Source organism: Cibotium barometz, chromosome 57 (assembly GCF_041138505.1).
Source record: "Cibotium barometz isolate CiBa-2024 chromosome 57, ASM4113850v1, whole genome shotgun sequence".
In the NCBI taxonomy this organism is placed as follows: Eukaryota; Viridiplantae; Streptophyta; class Polypodiopsida; order Cyatheales; family Cibotiaceae; genus Cibotium; species Cibotium barometz.
The window spans coordinates 12,061,406-12,087,295 of NC_141102.1; the positions used below are offsets into that span (position 1 = coordinate 12,061,406).

The 25,890-nt window shown below is 40.2% G+C and overlaps 2 protein-coding genes across 3 annotated transcripts; both read right to left on the bottom strand.

Moving 5' to 3' along the window:
- Positions 1-6,847: 6,847 nt before the first annotated feature.
- Positions 6,848-11,502, bottom strand: LOC147606430 (uncharacterized). The gene is made up of 5 exons (XM_086791812.1): positions 11,374-11,502; positions 7,603-7,674; positions 7,267-7,410; positions 7,083-7,157; positions 6,848-6,982 (listed from the first exon to the last, which is right to left on the bottom strand). Exons 1-5 carry the CDS (start codon positions 11,493-11,495, stop codon positions 6,931-6,933), a joined length of 465 nt encoding a protein of 154 aa, XP_086647938.1. The 5' UTR covers positions 11,496-11,502; the 3' UTR covers positions 6,848-6,930.
- Positions 9,372-10,910, bottom strand: LOC147606431 (uncharacterized). 2 transcript variants are annotated; one of them, XM_086791918.1, is made up of 3 exons: positions 10,823-10,910; positions 10,479-10,730; positions 9,372-10,442 (listed from the first exon to the last, which is right to left on the bottom strand). In XM_086791918.1, exons 2-3 carry the CDS (start codon positions 10,723-10,725, stop codon positions 9,643-9,645), a joined length of 1,047 nt encoding a protein of 348 aa, XP_086648044.1. In that variant the 5' UTR covers positions 10,726-10,730; positions 10,823-10,910; the 3' UTR covers positions 9,372-9,642. The 2 variants fall into 2 exon arrangements, with proteins under 2 accessions (XP_086648044.1, XP_086648043.1); XM_086791917.1 differs by having other exon boundaries at positions 9,372-10,730.
- Positions 11,503-25,890: the final 14,388 nt, after the last annotated feature.

Sequence of the window (25,890 nt, forward strand, 5' to 3'; positions counted from 1 at the left end):
GTGGAAGCATCCTAAGCAGAGGGATGCTATGCCACAGAGAGTTATATGTGATAAAGAGACTCAAGGGAAGCTCATGAAAGAATTCCATGAGAGTCTCTGGGCTGGACATCGAAGTGTGTGGGCCACCTTTACCAAAATAAAGGAAAGATATTGGTGGAAAGGAATGTACAAGGATGTATCCCAACATGTGGAAACATGCATGGTATGTCAAATGTACTCGAATGTGTGACATCGTGATGGCCTGCAACCAACCTACCCATCTACCATGCACTACAAATGGGTAGTGGATCTAGTTACAATGCCCTTGGGAATCTGGCAGATGCGGTACGTAGTACTTGCAAGAGAAGACCTAACAAATCAGGTGGAAGGGTGTGCTCTTAGAACAAAGAGCACGGAAACAGTATGCAAATTTCTCTTGGAAGATGTGATTTGTCGATATGGTTGTGTTGGAAAAATAACAGCTGACAGGGGTGAGCTAGATGCTGAAGAAGCAAGGGAATTCTTTTCTAGAATTGGCATCAAATTGGCCCTAACATGTGCTTACAACCCTGAGGGCAATGGTAAAAGCGAGCGAGGACATCCTCCAATCATTAAAGCTTTGGCTAAGGCATGCAGAGGAATAATGCGGGAGTGGCCAAGGCTGCTACCATATGCTTTATGGGCTGACCGTACAACTCATAGCTCAGTGACAGGATACATGCCTGCAGAATTAATGTATGGTCAAAAGCCGGTAATGCCAGTTGAAGAAGTAGTCCCAACTTGGAATGTATTACCCTGGGTAGAAGAATTGAACAGGGAAGACCTCCTTGCATTGCGAATGAGGCAATTGGAGAGAAGGCCTGAAGATGTAGAGCTTGCTAAAGCTCGTTTGAAAGATGCAAGGTTGAAAAATAAAGAAAGATTTGATAGAAGACACAGACTCCGGCCAAAAACCATTGAAGAAGGTGATTGGGTCCTAATGTATGATAGTAGTCTTGACAACCAGTTCACTGTGCAAAGGAAATTTGCAAAAAGATGGTTTGGCCCTTACATTGTCAAGCATGTGCATGGAAATGCCACGTATACCCTGTGTGAGCTTTTGATGGAACAGAGATAAAGAATCTTGTAGCAGGCAAAAGGATCAAGATGTTTAAAAGAAGGCATGACAGTGATCCTTTTGATTCGCAGGGAACTCAAGATGAGAGGCTTGATAGTGATAGCATGGATATGGTTGAAGAGGAAGAGGATGATCTTCCTGGTAATGTAGAAGATGAAGACAACATCCAGATATATGTGGATCTTAATGATGACTTGGCACATACCGGAGGATGTGCAGGTTTAGAAGGGGTGGATGTCGTGCCATGGCACGTCTATGGTGTGAAACCATGGCACGTCTATGGTGTGAAACCATGCATGTGAGGCCATTAAATGCAAATCCAGATGCATGGGATTAAGTGCCACAGTGTACATGATGTATATATGCCTTAACGCTGTGTACATGGTTTTCATGTGAGCTTGGTGTTTTGAAGCAGATTCCGAGGGCTAGCAGAAGTCCCTGTGCCTGTGTACATATGGGATGCGTGATTTGCGAATAAACTTTTCCCTGAATGCCCTGGCAAATGTACAAAGTGGGTGGTTTTATGGTTTTTTTTTACGAGCTGATGGTGATGCCTGCACGTGAAAGTGTTACGGGAACTCCGAATGTGATGATGGTTGGTCAGTCTGAGCGGATTCTGGATGCAAAGATGGCACTCCATTTTTAGCATAAATGTGGAGATGGCCGCGGCAATGCATAGCACCGATGGCAACTCATGTTTGGTAAGTTGATGCTGCTGACTATGAGCTGTGGGCAGATATTGCATCTATTTTGGAAGGAAAGTATGGGCGCCGCACGTGAATTTAATGAAACAAGGTGATGTATAGGGGTGTGGCCATTATGAAGCTTTTTAAAAAAAAATAAAAAATATATATATAATACATGTGGCCACCTTATAAACAGCCAAGTGGAGGCCTTATTGGCTACTAGCACGTTGTCTAGAAGGTGGCGAAGGTGCTGGAAGGTGGGTGAGCAAGTGGGAAAGAGAAAAAAGGCCGCCGAGTAGAAAGGGGGATCACCTGGCAAGAGAGTCTGCAGCAGCTGGCGAAGAAGGACAGGTAGCCGCCTGGTGCTTGGAGGCCTTGGTGATATAGTGGAAGCCGTGTGTGAAGCGCCGGGGCGGGTACTGTTGCAGCCAGAGGGAGGCGAGTTGAGAGGCAAGGCAAGGTTGCCGCCTGTGAGATGCAGAAGCTCTCTGTTGGCGCTAGCTGGAGGCACCCGGGTGATCGAGCGAAGGGAGAGGCGAGCAGAGGAGCCGCCTTGTGAGCAGTGGCCTGGAGCAAAGGCAGTGCAGGGTGAGAAGGCTGACATGGTGAGTAGTCGCCTAGATGGGCGCTTGTGCAGACAGACACAGAGAAAGGAAGGCCACCTTGGGTCGAGCTGTAGGGCTCTGGAGTGCAGTTGACAGCACAAGGGGTGGCCGTCAAGGGCTCTGGGGAGCGTAGTGTGGAGCCGCCTAGTAGGAGCAGGCCGGGCTGGTGATTGTACAGCATGGAACACTCGGCTCTGGGTGAAGTTGCCACCTCATGTATCAAGGGCTGGCGGGTGAAAGTGGCCAGGCGTGAAGAGAGCTGGCTGCCGTGTGTGTACAAGGAAGAGAAGGCTAGCGCAGAGCAGCAGTAGCTGAGGCACTGGGAGCCGCCTGTGCGAGTGTGGAGTCGGGGTGTAGATGAGCGAGGGAGATCGCTTGCAGAGAAGAGGCTCGTGAGTCTACAGAGGCGAGAGAGAGTGAAGCCCCGGGTTCTGCAGACAGGCGAAGAAGTTATAATGTTATCAACCTTGGATTTTGGTTTGAACCATGATGCTTATGATGGTTTTTGGTACAACTCATATGTCTTGCTGAAATTTGGTATGTAAATATTATGGTTCCAGCTTCTGCTGGTGGTGCCCCTTGAAGAGATATATATTCTGTTTCCTTGCTGGGATTTGAAACGACTCTCACAGCCAAAAGTCTCGCACTTGCCCAGCAATACCGCCCACGTCACGACAACGTGAGATTACATTGTGGCATATACATGAGATTACAAGATATCCCTAAATCTATGGCTCATCACCATAATCTTCCCTCCACTTTTGCATGCGTAGATTATGGCTCATCACCATAATCTTCCCTCCACTTTTGCATGCGTAGAACTAGCCGCATATCTTTGTCACTGATGATGACTCTCTTGGCATGGACTGCTTCGTACATTGTGTCACCAAACATGTCCACCAAAAAAGCTTTAGCAGCCTCTTGAAGAGATTCCAAAGCTAGTGATGTCCATCGTGTGGGAGCCTCACTATTGCCGACCCGACGATGCCATCGAGATAACCGGCTCGCATTCAAATCATCCATGCTCTCCATAATGAGGAGATTAAAAGGTCTCCTTGGGATCAAAAGGTCTGTCGTCTTCTGATACTTTCTAATTTCTCAAAGAGCGATGGTGACAGGTCTCCACCGATGTTTGCGATGCGTGGGCGGTGCTAGGGGCCTGACCTTCACGGGATCAATCCTCCTGGCAGTCTGCTTGGTGCGAGCCATGTTCTTGAAGAAGATAAAACAAGAATAGAATGAAAATGAAAGACTCTAAACTTATATTTATAACTTCAAAAACTAAAAATATAACTCATATTTAGAAATAAGTGAATAATAGATTAGACAAAAAAAAGCTGAAAAAGAAAGGAAGGATGCTTAAATTATGATAGGGTTCTTGATGAGTGAACATCTTATTGGTTAACAACACCACTGAATGAGCATCTATTGGTCACAACGAACACCACTAAGAGAGCATCTTATTGGTCACAAACACCACTGATGATGCAACTCTTCACATTTAAAAATGAAAGGAAGCAACCTTGAAATTAAGGCAAGGTTCCTAAGTGAGCATCAAACATCACCGATCATGTGAAGAGTTGCAACCTTCAAATTAAGGTAGGGTTCCTAAGGTAGAAGATTCTTAAGTGAGCATCAAAAATCACTGATCATGTAGGTCACAAGCATAACCAAAATGCTCTACTAATTTACATGAAAAAATGGTAGAGAGAGAGAAATCAACATAAAGATCATCTTAATAATAATCACCAATTTTTCTATATCTTTACAACCAAAATTTCTAATCAAATCGAGTTCATTCAAAAAGGTGTGCTAAGGAAGGCCTTGTTATTAGCAAGGCCTATTGATAGAAGGTCCACACAAAGGCCAGGGTTCCCTTCATAACTGCATACATATACAAACAATCGAATCAAACTCAACACACACACACACACACACACACAGAGAGAGAATATGCCTAAGCTTCCATTCTAATAAAAATGTCTAAAAATCTATAAGAAAAACAGAAAATCCACATAAATTAAATTAAAAGAGTTGCAATACCTTGATAGCCTAGCTTTCAATAAAAATGTCTAAAAATCTATAAGAAAATCAGAAAATCCACATAAATTAAATTAAAAGAGTTGCAATACCTTGATAGCCTAGCTTTGGGGTTGATGTAAATGCTAATTTGGGTGATGTTGAAGCTCCCTCCTCTTCAAAAATACATGCCTTATTTTGAGCTCCCAATTGTGCACGCATAAACTCTAATTCATGAAAATTGATGTGATTTGGGGTACTATGTAGGTACCCTATTCAATGAGCTTGTACAAACCTACTCTAGACACTAAAATTGATGCAGAACTTATCTAGCAAGGTACCCTATGCAATGAGCTTGTACAAACCTAGTCTAGACACTAAAATTGAAGTAGAGCCTATCTAGTAAGGGAAATTAGTGCATTTTCAATGAGCTTGGGGGTCTTTTTATAGATGAGAATGATGGTCAGGGACTGCCAATACACTGAATCCCACATGACTAGTGCATGCAACCCACCAAAAATCTATGCAACTAGACCTTAATATTCATGAGACCACTCATTTCTCATGCAGTTAACCACTAACACATGCATCTAGAACTTAGGCTAAGTTAATTCTCTCTCTCTCTCTCTCTCTCTCTCTCTCTCTCTCTCTCTCTCTCTCTCTCTCTCTCATGCATGGTTGGATGTTTCTATTAGTTCCAAAGCTTATCTCCATATTTAATTTATTTCCTTCACTCCAATAATTCAACCTTAGGCTTTACACCTTACACATTCAGCATCAATCCAATATAATATGCAGTCTCCCATTTACATATAGTATGCACTCTCCCATTTACATATAATGTACATTCTCCCATTTACAAATTCCAAGGCTATTTCTCCCACACGTAAGCATATACTTTATTTTTATTTACATGGAGATTATTTTTTATTTACTTACTTTTCTTGGTCGAATAACTCTATTATTTATTTTTATAATATTTCCCAATGACATTTTTCTCTTTCTAACTCTAATGTGTGCTGAGGGTTTCACATGTACACTTGTGCACATGGGAGGACTCTAATAACTTTGTGCATATACTAGCTTGCTTGAATTACATAGAAAAATCCTAAATTATTTATCTAATTTTATTTTTCTCATAATTTTAATTTTATCATTTAAATGCACACCTTCTCCTATTAAATTTGTATTCTCTCACTAGAATATAAACATCATTCAAGAAGTGTCTCTACATATGGCCAACAACATTTCCACCTTGATAAATACAATTAGTTTCTTTTCAAGCACTTTATTTTTTATTAAGTATTGTGTGGATGTTCAAGATCTTTGATCTACTTCAAAAGCTTTAAATGTGCAAGCTAATTTCATCAATCTTGAAAGAACTAATCAATTAAGGGTAGCCCTCCATTGTTTTCTAACCAAGACTAGCATTTGATGTGCCCTCCTAATCTTGTTGCTTATATCACCACCTTTCTATGATACGGATGTAAATTGTTGCAATCTCTTACTCTCTTTCTATGATCCAATTTAAGAGAGTCTCTCTATTCTTTGAGTCTAATTTTTTATTACTAGCCTGTAATTTTCTTTATCTTTAAGCAAATATTTTCATTTTTGTTATATTCCACTCTATATTTTTTATATGCTATCAAAACTAGGTATCTAGATAAGGCTTTCCTTCTTGTATTATGTGCCTAGAGTGGGTTTGGGCTTAAAGGTGAGGTTTGTTATGAGTTAGACTTCTCTATCTCATGAGAGAAAAAGAGAGTTCATAACTTATCATTTGAATATTGTTTCTTGAGCTAGCTTCTAGGTTTCTTTCTCTTCTTTCCTCTTGCTTGCATGTATCTTTTCATGTAACCATATAGGGTAACAAAGATATCCTCATCATCAAACACATACTTAATGAGGTAGTAGACTAGAGCTTGCTTGAGCTTGGGGAGCTCCTTGTGAGAACTTGGAGGGAACAATTTATTCTCTAGAAGGAATGTTGATGGCTTACACCCAAGATAGTGAGGTGAGGGATCCTTTACCATCCACCAACCTTCTCTACATTCAACCCACAACCCACGGTGACCAACCTTCTCTACATTAAACCCAGCCAAGCATCACATCACATCCAAGCATCACTTATTTCAAGATTCATTACACCCATCCAAGCATCACTACACAATCCAAGCATCCTAAAGAGCCAAGAATCTAAGCGACCGATAACAAAGAGATAGCTACTCTATATTTTTTCCCTTTATTACTTAAAATTAAAGGAATAATATATTAGACAATAAAGCTGCCAAAGAAAGGAAGGACCATTCAATTAAAATAAGGTCTGTGAGTGAGCATCTTATTGGTCACAAACTCCACTGAGTGAGCATCTTATTTACTACTTCACATTAAGAAATGGTAGAGAGAGAAATCAACAATATAGAGATCATCTCCATATTAGTCACCAATTTTCTATATCTTTACAACCAAAATTTCTGGTCAAATCGACTTCATTCAAAAAGGTGCGCTATGGAAGGCCTTGTTATTAGCATGGCCTATTAACAGGAGGTCCGCAAAGGCCAGGGTTCCCTTCATAACTGCATACATACACAAATAACGGCCGGATCAAGCTCTACACACACACAGATATATCACACACACACACACACAGAAAGAGAGATGGAGATGGATTTATACGTTGCTTCGGTGGCGAACTTGGCAAGAACTCCGTTTGTTGGGATGGGTCCGCTAAGGTTGTTATCATTCACAAAGCTGTACTTCGCACCAGATTAAGATAAACCTCATAAGTGGTGCATTATTACAGCAAAATGTGCGGTGTAGTTAGATCTGCTTAAGCTTATTAGTTACGAGTAGAACTCACAAGATGGTAAGCTTGGAAAGGTTTCCGAGTTCGCTTGGTATGGGACCCGTCAGGTCATTCTGGTAGATTTGCAGAGCAAACATGTTGCTGATACTGCCGAGCTCTTTAGGGATGGTGCCGTTGAGGTGGTTCTTGGACATGTCGCTGGGACACAGAATCAGCGATGTTAATCTAACAAGGCAATGAATGTGTGCGTTAAGGGTGAGTGAGTTTGTGTGTGTGTGTAGGTACGTGTGTGCGTGATCCTGTACATGTGTGTGTGTGTAGACGTGTGTGTGTGAGTGAGAGAGAGAAAGAGAGAGAGAAGAGATCAGAGAGACAGAGCCGCCTTATTACATTGCTTGAAGATGAGGAAGATCTGCAAGACTTGACGATAACGGACCCGAGATGCCCCATAGCTTCATAAACCTAGAATTAATACAGAAGCGCACGCGCAGCGCAGCATTAATCAAATACGAAATCTAGTTAAAACTGACCATAAGATGATTAATGGACGATATTTAGGGCGGGTTCACATTGGAGCGGCGGAAAACATACTCTCAAACACACTTTTCCAGGTGGAACTCTTACAAAATGCACACTTCCGCCGTCCAAGTGTTCACATAGGGAGGGGGAAGTAAAAGGGAGCCTGACTTCTTCCGCCGCCCACTGTGAACACTGGGGGGGCGGCAGAAGAAAGAGTAAACACCATACCAAAAACCATAGAACAAAGCTATATTATGTCCACAAAGCATAGTGTAACTACAAAAATAAAGAAGCCACACTACAAACCACAATAAGCCAGACAAAAGACTTGTATTACAAAGGCTTAATCGGAGTTGGTAGGTGAGTCCAGCTCCTCTAAAGCCGCCCTTCCAAAAACTTGTAGGACATTCATCCTTGCTTGCTCTCTAAACATTGTTCGGGCAAGACTATCTCGCCGCTCCGAGCCAACTCCAAGGTCACTCGCACCCCCTTCATTGCCTCCTTGAGCGCGCTCCATTGCATCCTCTATGTCAACTTCACGTATTGCTTGAAGCTCCCTCATGGAGGTAGCTATTGCTCTTCGATCCTCTTCTACACGTCCAGAGCATGCTGACAATTCTGCTTCCGCCTCACGTACCCACTCCATATCAAAAGACTCTCCATGTTGGATACAAGTGTTGTGTAGCACAAGACAAGCCGCAACAAGATCTGGGACATGACGTAGATTCATGTCACACCTTTTTAGCAAGATGCGAAACCTTGCCTTGAGCATACCAAACGCTCTCTCAACTGGCATCCTTGTGCTCGATTGAATGAAATTCCAATGGTACTTTAGACGTGTCAACCCTTCCTTGCATCCTTTGAAAGGCACTAACATGTATGGCCGTGCGGGGTAAGCACAGTCGCCAACCAAACAATAGTTACCCAGATCGCCCCTTGCACATGCTTGCCCTATATCACTTCTGGAGAAGTTCAAGGAGTCATGCGCTGATCCGGCCCAACCGACATCATAATTCCATACTGAGCAATTACTGTTAGTTGTAGCAAAATAGAGTGGAACCCTTTCCGATTGAAGTAGTCAACATGGTTGTCACGGGGTGCAATGATGGGGATGTGAGAACCATCTATCGCACCAACGACGTAGGGAATTCCCCTAAGTGCCTCAAACTCTCGTGCTAAAGTTGCAAGCCGAGATCTTGAAGGCCATCTTATGTACATATTCCGGAGACCCGATTTCACAATTGCCTTGGAAAATGCAAGGATTATTTCACAACATGTGCTCTTAGCGCAACCATAGGTGTCACCAAGGCCCAGTAGTCCATCTTCTGTAGCAAGTCTGCTTAGAGCAATGGCTACCCTATCTTGAATAGACACAGGCACACGGAAGTTTGTGGTTTTCTTTTGCATGAATGGTGCTAGACTCCCACAAAGGTAATGAAAGGTTTCTTTGCTAACCCTAAGACGCCGCTTGAACATGGTAGCACTATAAGCACTTAGGAGATAGCATTTTACAAAGCCTTGAGGCCGTGGATATGCCCACGCTTGTCTGTGTTCATGACCCCTCCTACGGTTCGCAATCTTCCTCAACCTCACAGATCGTGCCATGCATTCGGTAACATGCAACCAAGTCTACACTATGCACTCATCATTGTGCATGCTTGGTTCTTTAAGCAATTCATAGATCGCTATAGAACACAACCACGCACAATAGAGTGCAATGTCTTTGGACATGCCCATTGTCACCTGCAAATCCAAAACAAGTTGATACATATTAAATTCTCAGCTTATATGGCTTCTTAGGAGCTTAGAAACATTCATAAATCCATACAACGCATAGGAACAAAGCAACGTCGAGATCCCAAACTTTATAAACTCATACAAGAATAATAACAAGAATTTCCTCCGCCAAGGCTACTTGTTGCCCCCCCTTCCTTCCTTAAGGAATTCACTCATTGTGGCATGCAATCCTGCCAATATCTTCAGTCGCTCCCTCTCCAAGGCAACATTTTGGCTAGAGGTCTCCTTGAGATGGTCCAATAGATGTTTCCCAGTATCGGCCATTGTGGCCAAAGATTCCTCATACTTGGGAGTCACTCGACGACTTGAGGACATGGGTGCTTGTGGCTTCTCGTCATCTAGTGCTATAGTTACTTCATCCTTGTCACCGCCGGGGAAAGTAGCATCATCCATTGTTGATGAAGAAGCGTGGCTAAGAGGAGTGACCGTGGCTCTATCGTGGTAATACTCATCCACCACATCGAACCATTTACATGTGTGCCTCCTGTCATTGCCAGATACCGAGTTGTGAGCTTTGTCCACTCTATATTTTGCTAGCACCGCTTGCCACTTCTTGCGACAACTTTCACTATCCTTATTGAAATCAGGGTAAATGCCGGCTAGCTTTGTGGCCACCTTTGCCCACAAGTTGACCCCTTGTTTCCCAGGATTGTTGAACTCCTCACTCATGCCCCCCCTGACATGAATGAGTTGGTCAACCCAAAAGTCTTGCCACTTGCTTTTCTTATTGTCGTTGTCGTCATCTTCCCCCAAGTCCACCACCACCTTCTTTTTGGAGTTCCTAGGTTTCTTTGGCGCAGGTTGGGTCTCTGACACAATCTCCTCATCGCTAGGCTCCTTCCTCATGCCACGAACTCGCTTTGGTTGAGAAGATAAAGGGGGGTTATTGAGCGAGTTGGGTGATGGTTGGCTTCCTGGGGAATTGGGAATGGAACCCATGTTTGGGATACCTAGGGGGGATGATCGATTAGGAGGTTGCGCTACCATAGGTGAATGGGGGGGGCGAAACATGAAGGGAGAGTTTGGAGAAAAGGAAGGAGAATTGAGCATGGCTTGGAAGCCATGAGGTGGCACATGAAAAGGAGGATGGGGAAATGAATAGAAATTAGAGTGCGGGAGAGAAGTTTGGGAGAAAATAGGATCATCGTCGCCTCGTTGTTGCGATGAATCAAATTCATGGCTCGTGTTGGAATCCATAGTACCTACATCAAACACGAAGAGAATATTAGCACCACATAAATTAAAAACACATAGATAAGTCGTGATAATGGAAATGCGATTTGTGAGGGGTCACCTTATGCGCTCGCTTCACGTTGCCTCCCGCCCTTTTCACACACCCCTAAAAGAAAAACAAAAGCACACAATGTCAAAGGCATGGCAAGTGTACCACAAAAACATTAAAAGAAAGGTAAATGGGTGGATAAAAAGAAAGCATGATTGAAGTGCATGTAAAAGCACCTTGGAGAATGGAACTTGTGAAGCTTATTATGTTCTCTAGAAATTCTAGAGGGTACAAAATCTCACCCTAAACCCTTTAATTTATAGGAAATTGAAGGGTGTTGGGGGGGGGGGTTTGTACGTTGGAAAATGAACGCTCGAAAATTAACGTTGGAAAATGGCCGTTGGGAATTTCATGGGCTCCTCCTACACGTGGAGGGTGGAATCCGTTTTGGGCGAGGGGGGGGGGTCGGCACAACATCAACCCCCTTCTTCCATCACGTGGCAAGGGGGGGGGTGGATTTCCACCGCCCACTGTGAACGCAGAGTGCCATGGGGCACTCTGCGATTGCAGCGCAGGAAGGCGGCAGCTTGGCTGCCGCCTTATCTGAACCCGCCCTTAGTTACAAGTATTGGACGTGGTTGTCGTCGTCGCAAGTAACCCCTGAGAAGTCGCAGGGATCGTGAGCAAACTCATCCCAGAATAGGAATCTCCCATTGGGATCGTCGATACCCCGCCTCCATGCCATCAGAGCATCCACTGCAGTTAACGCAACGCTAATTGTATCATAATTACTAACAATCGTTATTCTATCATAGTTAACCTTCTGATTAATCCACTCGATCTTAATTATTACCTTCCGGATTTAGGCCGGATGCATGGCACACGCCTAATAAGAGACACAGGAGCAGCGCCGCCACGGCAAAGCCAGATTGTACTGCCGCCATTGCTGTAGCACTAAAGAAGCTTGAAGAAGAACAACAAGACTAGTAGTAGCCACAAGGCAATATCCACGACGCGAGTGGCGTCGTTAATATAGAAGCTTGCCGCACTCAGAACGCCATTCGAGTTTTTGTCGCTATGAATTTGCGTGCACACCTTTTTATTAGTGCTCTTAAGCCCTATTTTCTGAATTATATATATTGGAATATTATATTTCTGCTACTCTTCTAAATGTTAATGTACTAAATTGCATGCCATCAATTATTCCAATTGCGTGCACACCTTTTTATTAGTGCTCTTAAGCCCTATTTTCTGAATTATATATATTGGAATATTATATTTCTGCTACTCTTCTAAATGTTAATGTACTAAATTGCATGCCATCAATTATTCCAATAGCCCACATAGTGAGAGAGGGTACTAAATTACATGCCATCTATAGCCCACATAGTGAAAGAGGGTACTAAATATTATATTAGTATTATTATAATCTTAACTGCGAATGTGACACAACGGTAATCAACGAGGTGTTGTCTATGGTGATGGCGATCAAAAACGGTGGCCGTTTTTTATGCTTTCCTTTGCTTGATACTTACGAGCCCTTCTCTTCTCGCCCTCTGTCAATTAGGTCCCTATGGGCTTAGCTTGGCTACACAACCACTACCCCCCCCTTCCCCCCCTTGGGTGCATGGGCACCGTAGTGGAGGGTCCCCCCACTTTGCTTAGGGCGCAAGGTGCAAGCGCCGGTGCAGTGGCTGAGCAGCACCCACATCTTGTCAAAAGTGCTCAAGTTCCTGCTTACCAGCACTTTCCCCCGTGGCCTCCTACCATGGATTGGAATCGCAAAGCTCTGATGAGATACGACCAAGTGATTGAAGACTTCTTGGACACCAAGAAGCAAGTGGAGGAATCCAGAACCAGAGTGGAAGAGTTGAAATTTTTGCTGTTGCAGAAACAAGTGGTGGAAGGATCCGAGGCTACCAACTCGTTGCTAAGAAGTCACTAGCAACAAAGGACACCTCAACCTTTCCTTCAGGTAATCCTATTTCCACTAAACCATTGGTCTGTTTGCCCCCCCAGACTTGGTACTCTCAATGGAAAAGCATTACACAGCCATATGCTTGGTAGGTCTGCTTTTTGGGCCTAGACCCCCAGTAGAATTCTTAAGGAGCCGGGTCATAGATAACTGGTCTGCTATTGGTATTGAGGTAGAAATTATCCAAGCACTCCCCAATGGTTGCTACATCTTTCTGTTCAAAGACTCTGGCATGGCCTTAAAAGTCTTGGGTTAATGGATGTACAGAAACATCCCCGTTTTCTTTTTCACCTTGTCCAAAGACTTCAATCCCAAAGGACCCAAGCCCTCAACATGTCCCATGTGGGTGGAACTCCCCAATCTCCCCTTTTCCCTCTAGATAAAAAATTTGTTTCCCCCTTAGGGAAAGTCCTAGGTATGAGACCAAAAAATTAGTACAATCTTGCCTGGCATCCCCAAATCTTAGTGGAAGTTGATCTAGACAAACCCCTTATAGATGAAGTGGAGATTAATTGTGGTGAATATAACCTACAGTAGGAAATTTTGTACAAACACCATCCCAATGCTTGCTTCAACTATGGAAAACAAGGGCATATTATAAGAGACTATCCTTCCAAATACCCCATCCAGAATACCTCCAGTCCCCCTGCTCAACAACCCCAACAGGAGGAGGAATTTCATACAGAATTGGCTTGGCCAACATGAAAGAGATATTCAGATTCCATCGATTGCCTAGGAAAATTGTAAGTGATAAAGATCTACATCTTGATTTTGGAATACATTCTTCAAAGCCGTAGATACCTCTCTGAACCTTAGCAGTGCATATCATCCAAAAATTGATGAGACAAAAAGAGAGGGATTTGGATAAACTATTATTACTGGAGTTTGCTTATAATGCCTCTCATCATCGAAGCATTGTGTTGAGTCCATTCAAGGCACTACATGTAGAAGATTTCCTAACACCATTAAATTGGTCTAACTATAAGATCCCTCCCAAGAAATGTAACGATTCTCTTTTAATATAGGTTTTAAGAAGAAAGAGAGTGCACTTCGAGAGAGACTATAAGGCTAGAAACATTAAGAAAGTGATAGAGTAAAAATATTAGTTCCAAAAATCTGAAAAGAAATAAAAAGATAAGAATAGATCTGTTAAGAGATAAATATCTCCAAAAATAGAATTTTGAATTTAGGTGATAGAAGGTGTCAGGGTCTCTACACAGGGAAACTGTAAGAAGCAGCAAGTACTAGCCTCAAGGTGATTCTAGACCTTGAGATGTATATATATATATCTTCATTCTCACTTGTGTATATGCTTAGACGCTGGTGGAGTCCTCACACACATCATTTTTAGCAAAGAGTTGTTGTAAATATAACCTCCTATCACCTAAATTAAAAAGTCTATTTTTGGAGATATTTATCTCTTAATAGAACTATTCTTATCTTTTTATTTCTTTTCAGATTTCAAGAACTAATATTTTTACTCTATCACTTTCTTAACGTTTCTAGCCTTATAGTCTCTCTCAAAGTGCACTCTCTTTCTTCTTGAAACCTATATTAAAAGAGAATCGTTACATGGCTTGGGAGGGATCTTACATTCTCCCCCACTTAAAAGATTCGAGATGTCCTCCTCTCGAGGTAATCTCTAAGTAAATCCTCCTCTCTCTCACAAAGTGATATCCCCACTAGGTAAAAATCTTCTTTTATCTAAACATTGTTCCTAAGAGTCTCTTCTTTTATCTATCTAGCTCATTTTATTGAGCTTCCAAAATGTCTTCATTATTCTAAAGTTAATTGGCCTTATTATCCTAAGTTTATGCATCCATATACACTCTCATATGATATGAACCCATTCTTTATTATCCTTAAATCTACATTACAAATTTTTTATTCCATATCTCCATGTAATATGGTACTTCATAAATTGTCGAGATCAATCCTTTATGCGATCTAGCATATGACAGCAAGATGAGTAACCTTAGCATTGTCTCCTAGAATACCTTACTCCACATGAATCTTGCACCAATCAACTCCTATTTTCTCATAGAAACACTCGTTTAATTTGTCTATCTTTAACCCATCATATGTATAATTTGTCTATCTTTAACCCATCATACGTATAATCTATATCAAAATTTCTAACTTAATCACTTGTTTATAATCTTATCATAATCTCTATAATACTTCCTAACACAATCCCTTTGTTAATCTCTAGCATACTCCCTAACATTCTTAATTAAACTTTGATTAAAGAATCAATGATCTCTAGCTTAATGTAAAAAACAATCACAATTTGGGCAACCACTTCCTAGTTTGGATATTCTAGGCTTCATATACTGGCCTCATTCTCGCCTCTTGGATTGATATAGGCCCATCCTATTGGGTTTCCCCTTTCCATGATTTGGGAAGAGAAGGGTCCTTGGTTAGTTAGGAAAATCTTTTCTCATGTGGCCATGTTGTTTACACCTGAAGCATTCATTCTCATGGAAAAGCTCATTGCGTTGTCTTTATTCTCGATATATAGGTGAGGGAGAGCTCTTCTTTCTAATCTTGTTATCTGAAAGATTGGTCTTTCTTCTGATCTGGCCAAGAAAAGGTAACTTTTCTCTTGATGACCTTGTTGGTAGCATCTAAAACATCTTCTTTCTTGAAAGGTTCGAATGCGATGTTTATTAACCAGTCAGAAATCTACTCTCTAAACCTGTTATCCCTATTTCTTGACCTTGATTTTTCTCTAGCTCACAATTCCTTTTGATAGGCAGCTAAGTCCCCTTGGTCTTCGATTGACGACACCTGGATCTCTTGGAAATATGAGGATACGAGCAAACGAGCAAACGAAGGGAAATATGAGGATACGAGCAAACGAAGGGACCTAACTCTATCACGCAGGGGAAACGTAATTATTCTAATAGGAATCTATTCCTCTAATCAATCGGCACTCAATGTGTGTGATCGAGGAGATGGAACAAGTCCGCACTTGGTATATGGAAACCAATGCCTTTTTCCTCTTTTCTTTATAAGGCATAGCCACTAGGTCGTTCTCCTTAAAAAAAGGACTTATTTGGGCACTATTCTATTACAAATCCTAAATAATAATTATGTTGGAAAGTTACTCCACTCATGGGGTCCACCCATCCATAGGATGGTGCCATCGTCGGGGCATCCATCCACCCACACACCTAATCATTTTTGTTATCTAATTAGGTTCTACCACCACAGTAGTGTGAAACATATAAAAATAGCTTCTTTAATTATTTCCCGTCCACTAATTCATTAAGAGAGTTCTTCCAAAACTGTTGAAAACAAATGGATCTTCACACACAGTCATAACATTATCACTTGCTCATTACATTATTCATGTGCTCCCAGGCAACCCTCGCACACCAACATGGGCGACATGGTTCCTGCGGTGGTAGCAATTATTCATGGAGGGGTCTAGAACTCCAAACATCACTCACCCGCGATAGCAATTATTCATGGTTCCTCCGGTAGCAATTATTCATTGAGGAGTCTAGAACTCCAAACATCACTCACCTGCTTGGTGAGGACTACTAAGTGGGTGCCCAGTTCCCTCATCCTCGGCGGGTGTGGCGGTGACGTTTAAAACTTAGAGCCTCCACTAATTTCCACACGCTCCCTCGAGGGGTGTGCCTTTTAGCTGGCTTTTATTTGAACCACTTGCCCCTCGCACCCAGAAGCAAGCAGCTCATCCACGTAGATGGGTCCAACTGTGAGCATCTAGTGGGTTGTTCCCCCAAAGCGAGAGAATAGCTTTAGGGTGGACGGCGACAACCAATCAAACCTCATAAGATTGGTGACAACCAATCGATTGGTAACAACCAATCAGACAAGAGAAAATACAATTCCATCACATTCAAAGTAAACAAGAGAAAACAGTCTTTTCAAATTGAGATTGCAATAAGACATTCTTTATTAAAGCATTTACCATTGTTATATGCCCTTCTTGTTTGTTTTTTTAGGCAAGTTTTTGTGTAGGACTCCCTAATCTTACTAGGTTGCATAACGCAATGGTCTATGCAAAACTTAAAGAGTGTTTCTAACCTGGACGATATTGATGGCGGTGGCAGTGCCTGCACGGCGGCGTTACTTGGGCCAACAGAGATGTTGCTTGGTTTAGCGGAGATGTTGCTTGGTGTCCCGATGTTACTCACATCCTTAACTCCGCGTAATTACAACAACTTGTTGCTAAAAATGGTGTGTGGGGACTCCACCAGCGTCTAAGCATATGCAAAAAAGATAATGAAGATATATATATATACATCTCAAGGTCTAGAATCACCTTGAGGCTACTTGCTGCTTCTTACAGTTTCTGTGTGTAGAGAGCCTGATAGAACCAGCAAATTGTTTCGGCCATAACTCTCTGATAAAAACTCATAATATGGTCATCTAGCCAGTAAAAGAAACGGAAGGCATCTAGTCTACAAGCTTAAGTGAGTAGAATAGACAAACACATTTGTATATAGCCGCAAACACGCCATCTTTAGAAACGCATTGCTTTCTACATTTTTAGTATGCATGGACTCTAAATATGTAAAAGTACTCTAAATATAACCTCCTATCACCTAAATTAAAAATTCTATTTTTGGAGATATTTATCTCTTAATAGATCTATTCTTATCTTTTTATTTCTTTTCAGATTTTTGGAACTAATACTTTTACTCTATCACTTTCTCAACGTTTCTAGCCTTATAGCCTCTCTCAAAGTGCACTCTCTTTCTTCTTGAAACCTATATTAAAAGAGAATCGTTAACATGGCTTGGGAGGGATCTTACACTAACCCACTAATCAAAATAAGAGTGTCTAAATAGATGTCAAATGAGATAAATTATCAAATTCAATCTACAAAGAAAGATATCAAAGTTGCCAAGGCAAACAGAAGTAATATGCTGACTTGAAAAGATCCAACAAGGAATTTGAAGAAGGTGACATGGGTTTTCCTTCATGTACAACCCAAGAGAGATTTCTCTCTCCTTGGGAAAGTACAAGAAATTATTGTTCACACCTGAAGCATTCGTTCTCATGGAAATCCTCATTACGTTGTCTTTATTCTCGATATATAGGTGAGGGAGAGCTCTTCTTTCTAATCTTGTTATCTGAAAGATTGGTCTTCTTCTGATCTGGCCAAGAAAAGGTAACTTTTCTCTTGATGACCTTGTTGTTGGCATCTAAAACATCTTCTTTCTTGAAAGGTCCTGATGTGATGTTTACGAGTCGGAAATCTTTTCTCTAGACCTGTTATCCCTATTTCTTGACCTTGATTTTTCTCTAGCTCACAATTCCTTTTGATAGGTAGCTAAGTCCCCGTCTTCGATTGACGACACCTCGATCTCTTGGAAATATGAGGATACGAGCAAACCAAGGGACCTAACTCTATCTCGCAGGGAAACGTAATTATTCTAATAGGAATCTATTCCTCTAATCAATCGGCAGTCAATGTGTGTGATCGAGGAGATGGAACAAGTTCGCACTTGGTATATGGAAACCAATGCCTTTTTCCTCTTTTCTTTATAAGGCATAGCCACTAGGTCGTTCTCCTAAAAAACGGACTTGTTTGGGCGTTATTCTATTACGGATTCTAAATAATAATTATGTTGGAAAGTTACTCAACTCATCGGGTCCACTCATCCATAGGATGGTGCCATCGAGGAATCCATCCACCCACACACCCAATCATTTTTGTTATCTAATTAGGTCCTACCACAGTGTGAAACATATAAAACTAGGTTCTTTAATTATTTCCCATCCACTGATTCATAAGAGAGTTCTTCCAAAACAGTTGAAAACAAATGGATCTTCACACATACTCATAACATTATCACTTGCTCATTACATTATTCACGTGCTCCCAAGCAACCCTTGCACACCAACATGGGCGACATGGTTCCTGCGGTAGCAATTATTCATGGAAGGGTCTAGAACTCCAAACACCACTCACCCGCTTGGTGAGGACTACTAAGTGGGTCCCCAATTCTCTCATCCTTCGGCGTGGCAGGGTGACGTTTAAAACTCAGAGCCTCCACTGAGTCCCACATGCTCCCTCGAGGGGTGTGCCTCTTAGTTGGCTTTTATTTGAACCACTTGCCCCTCACACCCCCGGAAGCAAGCAGCTCATCCACCTAGATGGGTCCAACTCCGAGCATCTAGTGGGTTGTTCCCCCAAAGCGGGAGGATAGCTTTAGGGTGGACCGGCGACAACTGATCGATTGGTAACAACCAATCAAACCTCATAAGATCGGTGACAATAACCAATCAAACAAGAGAAAATACAATTCCATCACATTCACAGTAAACAAGAGAAAATAGTCTTTTCAACTTGAGATTACGCGATAAGACATTCTTTATTAAAGCATTTGTCATTGTTATATGCCCTTCTTGTTCTTTTTTTTAGGCAAGTTTTTGTGTAGGACTCCCTAATCTTACTAGGTCGCGTAATGCAATGGTCTATGCAAAACTTAAAGAGTGTTTCTAACCTGGACAATATTGATGGTGATGACAGTGCCTGCACGATAGCGCTACTTGGTCCGGCAGAGACGTTGCTTGGTTCGGCGGAGATGTTGCTTGGTCCCGCGATGTTACTTGCATCCTTAACTCTACGTAATTACAACAACTCTTTGCTAAAAATGATGTGTGTGAGGACTCCACGTAATTACAACAACTCTTTGCTAAAAATGATGTGTGTGAGGACTCCACCAGCATCGAAGCATATGCACAAGTGAGAATGAAGATATATATATATACATCTCAAGGTCTAGAATCACCTTGAGGCTACTTTGCTGCTTCTTACAATTTCCCTGTGTAGAGACCCTAGCAAAACCAGCAAATTGTTTTGGCCATAACTCTCTGATAAAAACTCAGAATATAGTCATGTAGCCAGTCAAAAGAACCAAAAGGCATCTAGTCTACAAGCCAAAAAGAACCAAAAGGCATCTAGTCTACAAGCCAACGTGAGTAGAATAGGAAAAACGTTTGTATATAACTACAAACGCACCATCTTTAGAAACGTGTTGCTTTTTCACATTTTTAATATGCATGGACTCTATATATATGTAAAAGTACTCTAAATATAACCTCCTATCACCTAAATTACAAATTCTATTTTTGGAGATATCTATCTCGTAATAGATCTATTCTTATCTTTTTATTTCTTTTCAGATTTTTGGAACTAATATTTTTACTCTTATCACTTTCTTTAAGTTTCTAGCCTTAGTCTCTCTCAAAGTGCACTCTCTTTCTTCTTGAAACCTATATTAAAAGAGAATCGTTACATGGCTTGGGAGGGATCTTACACTAACCCACTAATCAAAATGGAAGTGTCTAAATAGATGCTAAATGAGATAAATTATCAAATGCAATCTACAAAGAAAGAAATCAAAGTTGCCAAGGTAAACATAAGTAATATGCTGATTTGAAAAGATCCAACAAGGAATTTGAAGAAGGTGACATGGGTTTTCCTTCATGTACAACCCAAGAGAGATTTCTCTCTCCTTGGGAAAGTACAAGAAATTATTGTGGACCATAGGTGATTACACAAAGGATTGGAGATCAAGCTTATGAACTTCTACTTCCCCCCATTTAAGAATCCACAATAGCTTCCATGTTAGTGTGTTGAAGATCTATGTTCCAAATCCTAATCATATTTTAGAGAACAAGAAAATTGCTTTTCTAACTCAAGGACAAATAGAACTCAATCCAGAAGCAATCTTAGAAGTCATAGAAAATCCTCTTAAAAATAGAATCCTAAAAGAGTATCTAGTTAAGTGGAAATTTCTCCCAATCAAAGATGCCACTTGGGAGAGAGAGAGAGAGAGAGAGAGAGAGAGAGAGAGAGAGAGAGAGAGAGAGAGAATTGATGAATGATTATATCCCTAGTTTGTTAGATAAGGACATCTTAGCTCTGTAAGTGGGAGAGTATGTAAGATACCTCTTACCATGTGATAAACTAATAGGAGTATTACCTAGAGACACTAGAAAGAGAGAATTATCAAATGAGGAAAGCTAAAGACCCTAAGAAAATAAGATTAGATAAATAAATAGGATTAATTTTGAGCAAACTAGATTAAGGTGGTGAGTGCACAATTTTATTGGGACCCTCCCATATGCACATATGCATCCCTCCATCACATTAGTTTTGGATGACCAATGAAATAAATTAAATGAGATAAGCATGGAGACTATTAGTTAGAGTGAACCGTGCATGAGAAGGGCTAGTTCACTAAGAGTAAGGGTTAGTTGCATGAGGAAGGAATAGTTGCATGTAAAATGGATAGTTTCAAGTATTTCTAGGAACTTGAGATATTTGGGGCAGCATGTGGAGTGGTCTACCATCATTTTTAAGTATATAAAGGCTCCTATGCCCTTGTAAAATACAAGAAGATAGTACTTTGTATTATTTTCAACACCTGCACATCATTTTACTTAGTACAATCATTGTCTTGCACCTTAGGTGTACTTTAATTACACATGTACAAGAGAATTGGGACCACTGCATCATAGTGGGGAGCTTTAGAAAAATCAATGGACTTCTAGGGGCCTATGTAACATATCTACTTCATCTCTAGACTCTACTCCAACCCCAAAGCTATGCAAAAATGGTAGAGTCAACTCTTATATTAAAAAATTATTATTTTTATTGATACTTCTTGCAATTAAATTAAATTATTGATACTTCTTGCAATTAAATGGTAGAGTCAACTCTTATATTAAAAATTATTATTTTTATTGATACTTCTTGTAATTAAATTAAATTGATCATTTTAATTAAAATTAAACAAATAAATTAATAATTTTTAGTTTAATTAATACACAAGTTTCTTGAGAAGGTCTATCTATACCTTAAGGGTAAGGTTTTATTAAGACTGTATAACCAAAAAGGTTTTAATGGCCTAAATCGACCCTTTTAATTAATACATAGTATCCTAAGGTCTATCTATACCTTACATAAATTAGATTCCGATAAATTAAGGTGGAGTATTTTATTAATTTTCTAAGAAGGATAAGGTTTCTGCACATATCCCAAACCAGAGAATCAATTGATCCTCATGTAGCACATTAGCCTTAGACTTAATTGAAGAATTAATTATTTCAAATACCATACACAATTATGTGTTTTTCACATAGAGATTAATGTAAGCTAGGGTCATGCTAAGAAAATTAGCCCAACCTTAGAATTAGGAGAAATAGTAGATATTTGAATTAGAAATGAAAGAGAGAAAAAATATACATACACATGTAAATCAATATCATAGAGAGAAAGTACACATGCACATGTAAATCAAAAACATTTTAGAGTTCACAATGGATAAATTCATATCCTCTTAGTCTTGATACTTTGGCAGACTATGTATTGAAGAGAATTACTTCAAATTCATCTAGATATTCTTTGAAGATCTCTTGCATTAATCAATGGCATTACCTTAAATTTACAATGTCCATATCGGGTATTAAAGACGATCTTAGGAATATCCTGCTCCTTAATCCTAATCTGATAGTACCTTGACTTCAAATCATTATTTATGAATATTTGGGCACCTTGTAGTTGATCTAAAAGCTCATATACAATGGGAATAGAATATTTGTTTTTGAGGTCTAGATGAATCAATCCTCAATAATTAATGCATAGCTTAAAAGTTCCATCCTTCTTTTTTATAAGAGTATGGGTGCACCCCATGGGGATACACTGGGTCGAACAAAGCCTTTTTCCAAAAGTTACAGTAATTGTTTTAAGTTCAAGTGCTTCTGGAATAGCCATAGTATATGCTCTCCTCAATAGTTGGCTAAGTTCCACGTATTAGCTCTATCTTGTGATCCACTTCATGAGTTGAGGGCATTTCGATCAAGTCCTCAAAAAATATGTTAGTATACTCACTTAACCATTTAGGTTCCTTAGTATCTGATTTCTTATCTACAGGATTTAACTTAACAACATAAATTACCCGCTTCTTTCTAAGTCCCTTTAATAGTTTAGATGCCTTCACAAGTTGTAAGGTAGGAGCTCTAGTTACTCCAATCCCTTGCACCTTGTTCTCATGAAGATCTATGAAGGAAATAGTCTCCTTGTGATAATGGATATATCAACTTGATTCTAAGTAAGCCGGTCGTCTCCCAAGAATTATGTCATATATGCATAAGGGTAAAATTTTGAACTTCCATTCAGTCAAGTTTCCATCTAAGGAGAATTGAATCACATCCATCTTATGGCATGTGAAATGAATCTTCCCACTAGCCAACTCCAGTTACATTGATTTACCATGTTTATGGTCGATTACTAATTTACACATCTAAGAGAAATGAACAAATGAGTGCTTTTCATCCAACCAAAAGCTTAAAATTCTTACCTTGGTAATTGGCTAGGATCTGAGAGCTATTGATTCTAACCCTAATACTCAATGGCAACATGAGTCCTACCTCTTTCTTCTTCCTCCTGGTCAACAACTATAATGGCAGCAGTAGACGTACACGTGACTAGTCTAGAATTCATCTCCTCTGATTCCTCCAGTTTGAGGGGATCCTTTATTATTCTGCACTGGAGTTGTAGGCCTATGGTATCAGGATCCCAAAGTAGATAGAATTTGGAAAGGCAATAAGAATAAGTGCATTTGGACAATCGCCCACCATCAAATGGCCTAGTTGGTGGCATCTAAAACATTTACGCTCTTTCTTGAGTAAAAACTACAGCTTTGATGGCATCCTAGGGTAAGAATCTCCTCTGGGTCTACTAGACCTAGAGTCTTGACTTTGGTTCTATCACCTACTTCTCTTTGGTTTAGGTAACTTGAAGTTGATTGGAGCTCTCTTTAGGGGAGGGGGTTGTAAGGAATATTTCTAATGGAAAAGCCTGCATGAAATCTTTAGCCATTCTTATACTACTTTGGTTGTGAATGAGAGCTTTGCATTCTTCACCATTCTATCTAATGGGAGAATCCAACCTTTGAATGAATATCTATATAAAGAAGAATTTTATCGTCCATCAGGAGCATAGCGGAAAGGCTTACATAGGATTGATGGTATGCTTTAATAGATTTCCTCATTGAGATAATTCTAGGAATTCATTCTTTCCTTTTGAAATTCTAGGGGAAAAAAACCTTTGTTGGAGGTTAGCCTTCATATCTTTCCATTTGAGTTGATCTTGATTCATATAGCTGGACTCAATACGATTTCTCCAAATATTTTTGGGCAATGCCAATTATCTTAAGCTAGCCAAGGGCTATCTTGCTCTACAGCCATTGTACCCTACTATGTCAAAATATTCGTTTATGGAATAAGTCCAATTCAAAATCACTTCTCCAAGATTAGTCCCTTATCCTCGACAAAATGGCCTTGGTTGTGATCTATTGAGTGCTTTTTTGACAATGCCCCTACTTCAAGTACAACATTTTATACTTTGGCATCCATGCCTCATGATTTCTTCTAAAAGAAAAGACTCTTCTTATATCAAAATCTTTACATGGATTAAGTAACAATATTTTTTTGAAGACATGAAAATACTTCTTTTATTTCTTCAAGTTTATCATATAGTTTGAGAGAAATCTGAATCCCAAGTCTCACATGAATAGGGATTTGTAAGATTGACCAAAGTAACACTCTCTCCATTTGAGATAGTAAGTTGTGTCCATCACTCTTTCACTAGCCATATGCTCAAATGTAATTTAGATGGCTTGCTGTTCAAAGGTAAAAGACAAGTTCTTATCCATAATGTATTTTTAATTTACACATCATTACTCAAAAAGATAAGATTTTATAAACAAAAGACAAAGCAATATTTCTTTATTCTAAAAGTTTTATTTAAGTACAATAAGGTAGGCCCATCAGGCCATCAATGATCAAGTCTCGCTCTTCTAAAGTAGCGATACATATAGATGGATATGCCATAATAAACACAATCAAAGGCTCAATTGGTAGTCAAAATCCTAACAGGGACAATAGTTGCATTTGCCTTTCTTCTTTGGCTTATCCCACCCCTTCTTGATATCCTTCCCACAAGGTTCGTGTGATTCTACCCTTGGCTTATAGTAGGCACCTTGAGAAAAGGCTTTGCCTAATTCATTAGTGAATGCGTGATCTTCCACACACATACTAGTTCTATTTTGTTGAGATTGCTCTTCTTGCAAACTGTAAGGGCATTGGGATTACCCTTCACCCCATAAGCCGACATGTGGATACAAAACCTTGGTATGAATATGATAAAGGAAATATTCGAATAGGCCTCATCAATACATATAAGCTTTTCTCTAAGATCTTTGATCCTTTTGTGAGAAACTTATCTATTAAGTCTCCCTCATTCATATGCTTGGACTCTAACTACTTATGTAAGTAGGTTACTCATGCTTTGTTACACGCCTGGTAAAATGCAGTAGGTGTATTTCTTGGCAATTTTCCATGAGTGAATATAAGGAATAATACTCCTTTTCATAGAAAGTGCCACCAATGCATGTGCATGTCTGCCATCCCACATGGCTTGTTCCATTATGGGAGGTGCGGAGATAGCTGCCATAGTTACATCATATAAACTAGTATCACCATCTAGAGTACTTGTACAATCCTGCATTGGAGTGATAGGGCATGCCTCAATGCCAATAACAACATTCCAAAGCCCTTTGGAAACTAATAATGCATTATATAGGACCACAATGCGTAGTTGGTCATGTCAAGCTTATCCTTAATAGAAAGCATCCTAAAAACATCAATGCTTGCCATTTTAACCTACAAATAATAAATCTTTGACATAATGCAAATATCCCAACAACCTACTGTCAATGTCCACCACCATTGAATGCAATCAAGATGGCTAAAAGTAGATTTAGTGATCTACTGGTCGTGCTGCCAATAGATCACTAATTAACAAATAAACTTGTAAAGTGTATGAAAAATTACCAAGAGTGTAGAGTGTAGAATGTTACTAGAAAGGATGCAAAAGTTGATGAAAATGATGTTGATGTTAATGAATTTTTTAATGATGAGCTCAAAGATGATGTCGAGACGAAGAAAGCACCAATGATGAACCTACCTATACACCAAAGATATGATGTACTCAATGTAGAAAACCTAAAATTGAATAAAGATAATTCAAATTTATACTCCCCTAGGATTTTTACAAAAACCTTACAACATAAGAACGAGCCCCAAAATGCCCCCGGAACGCACAAAAAGT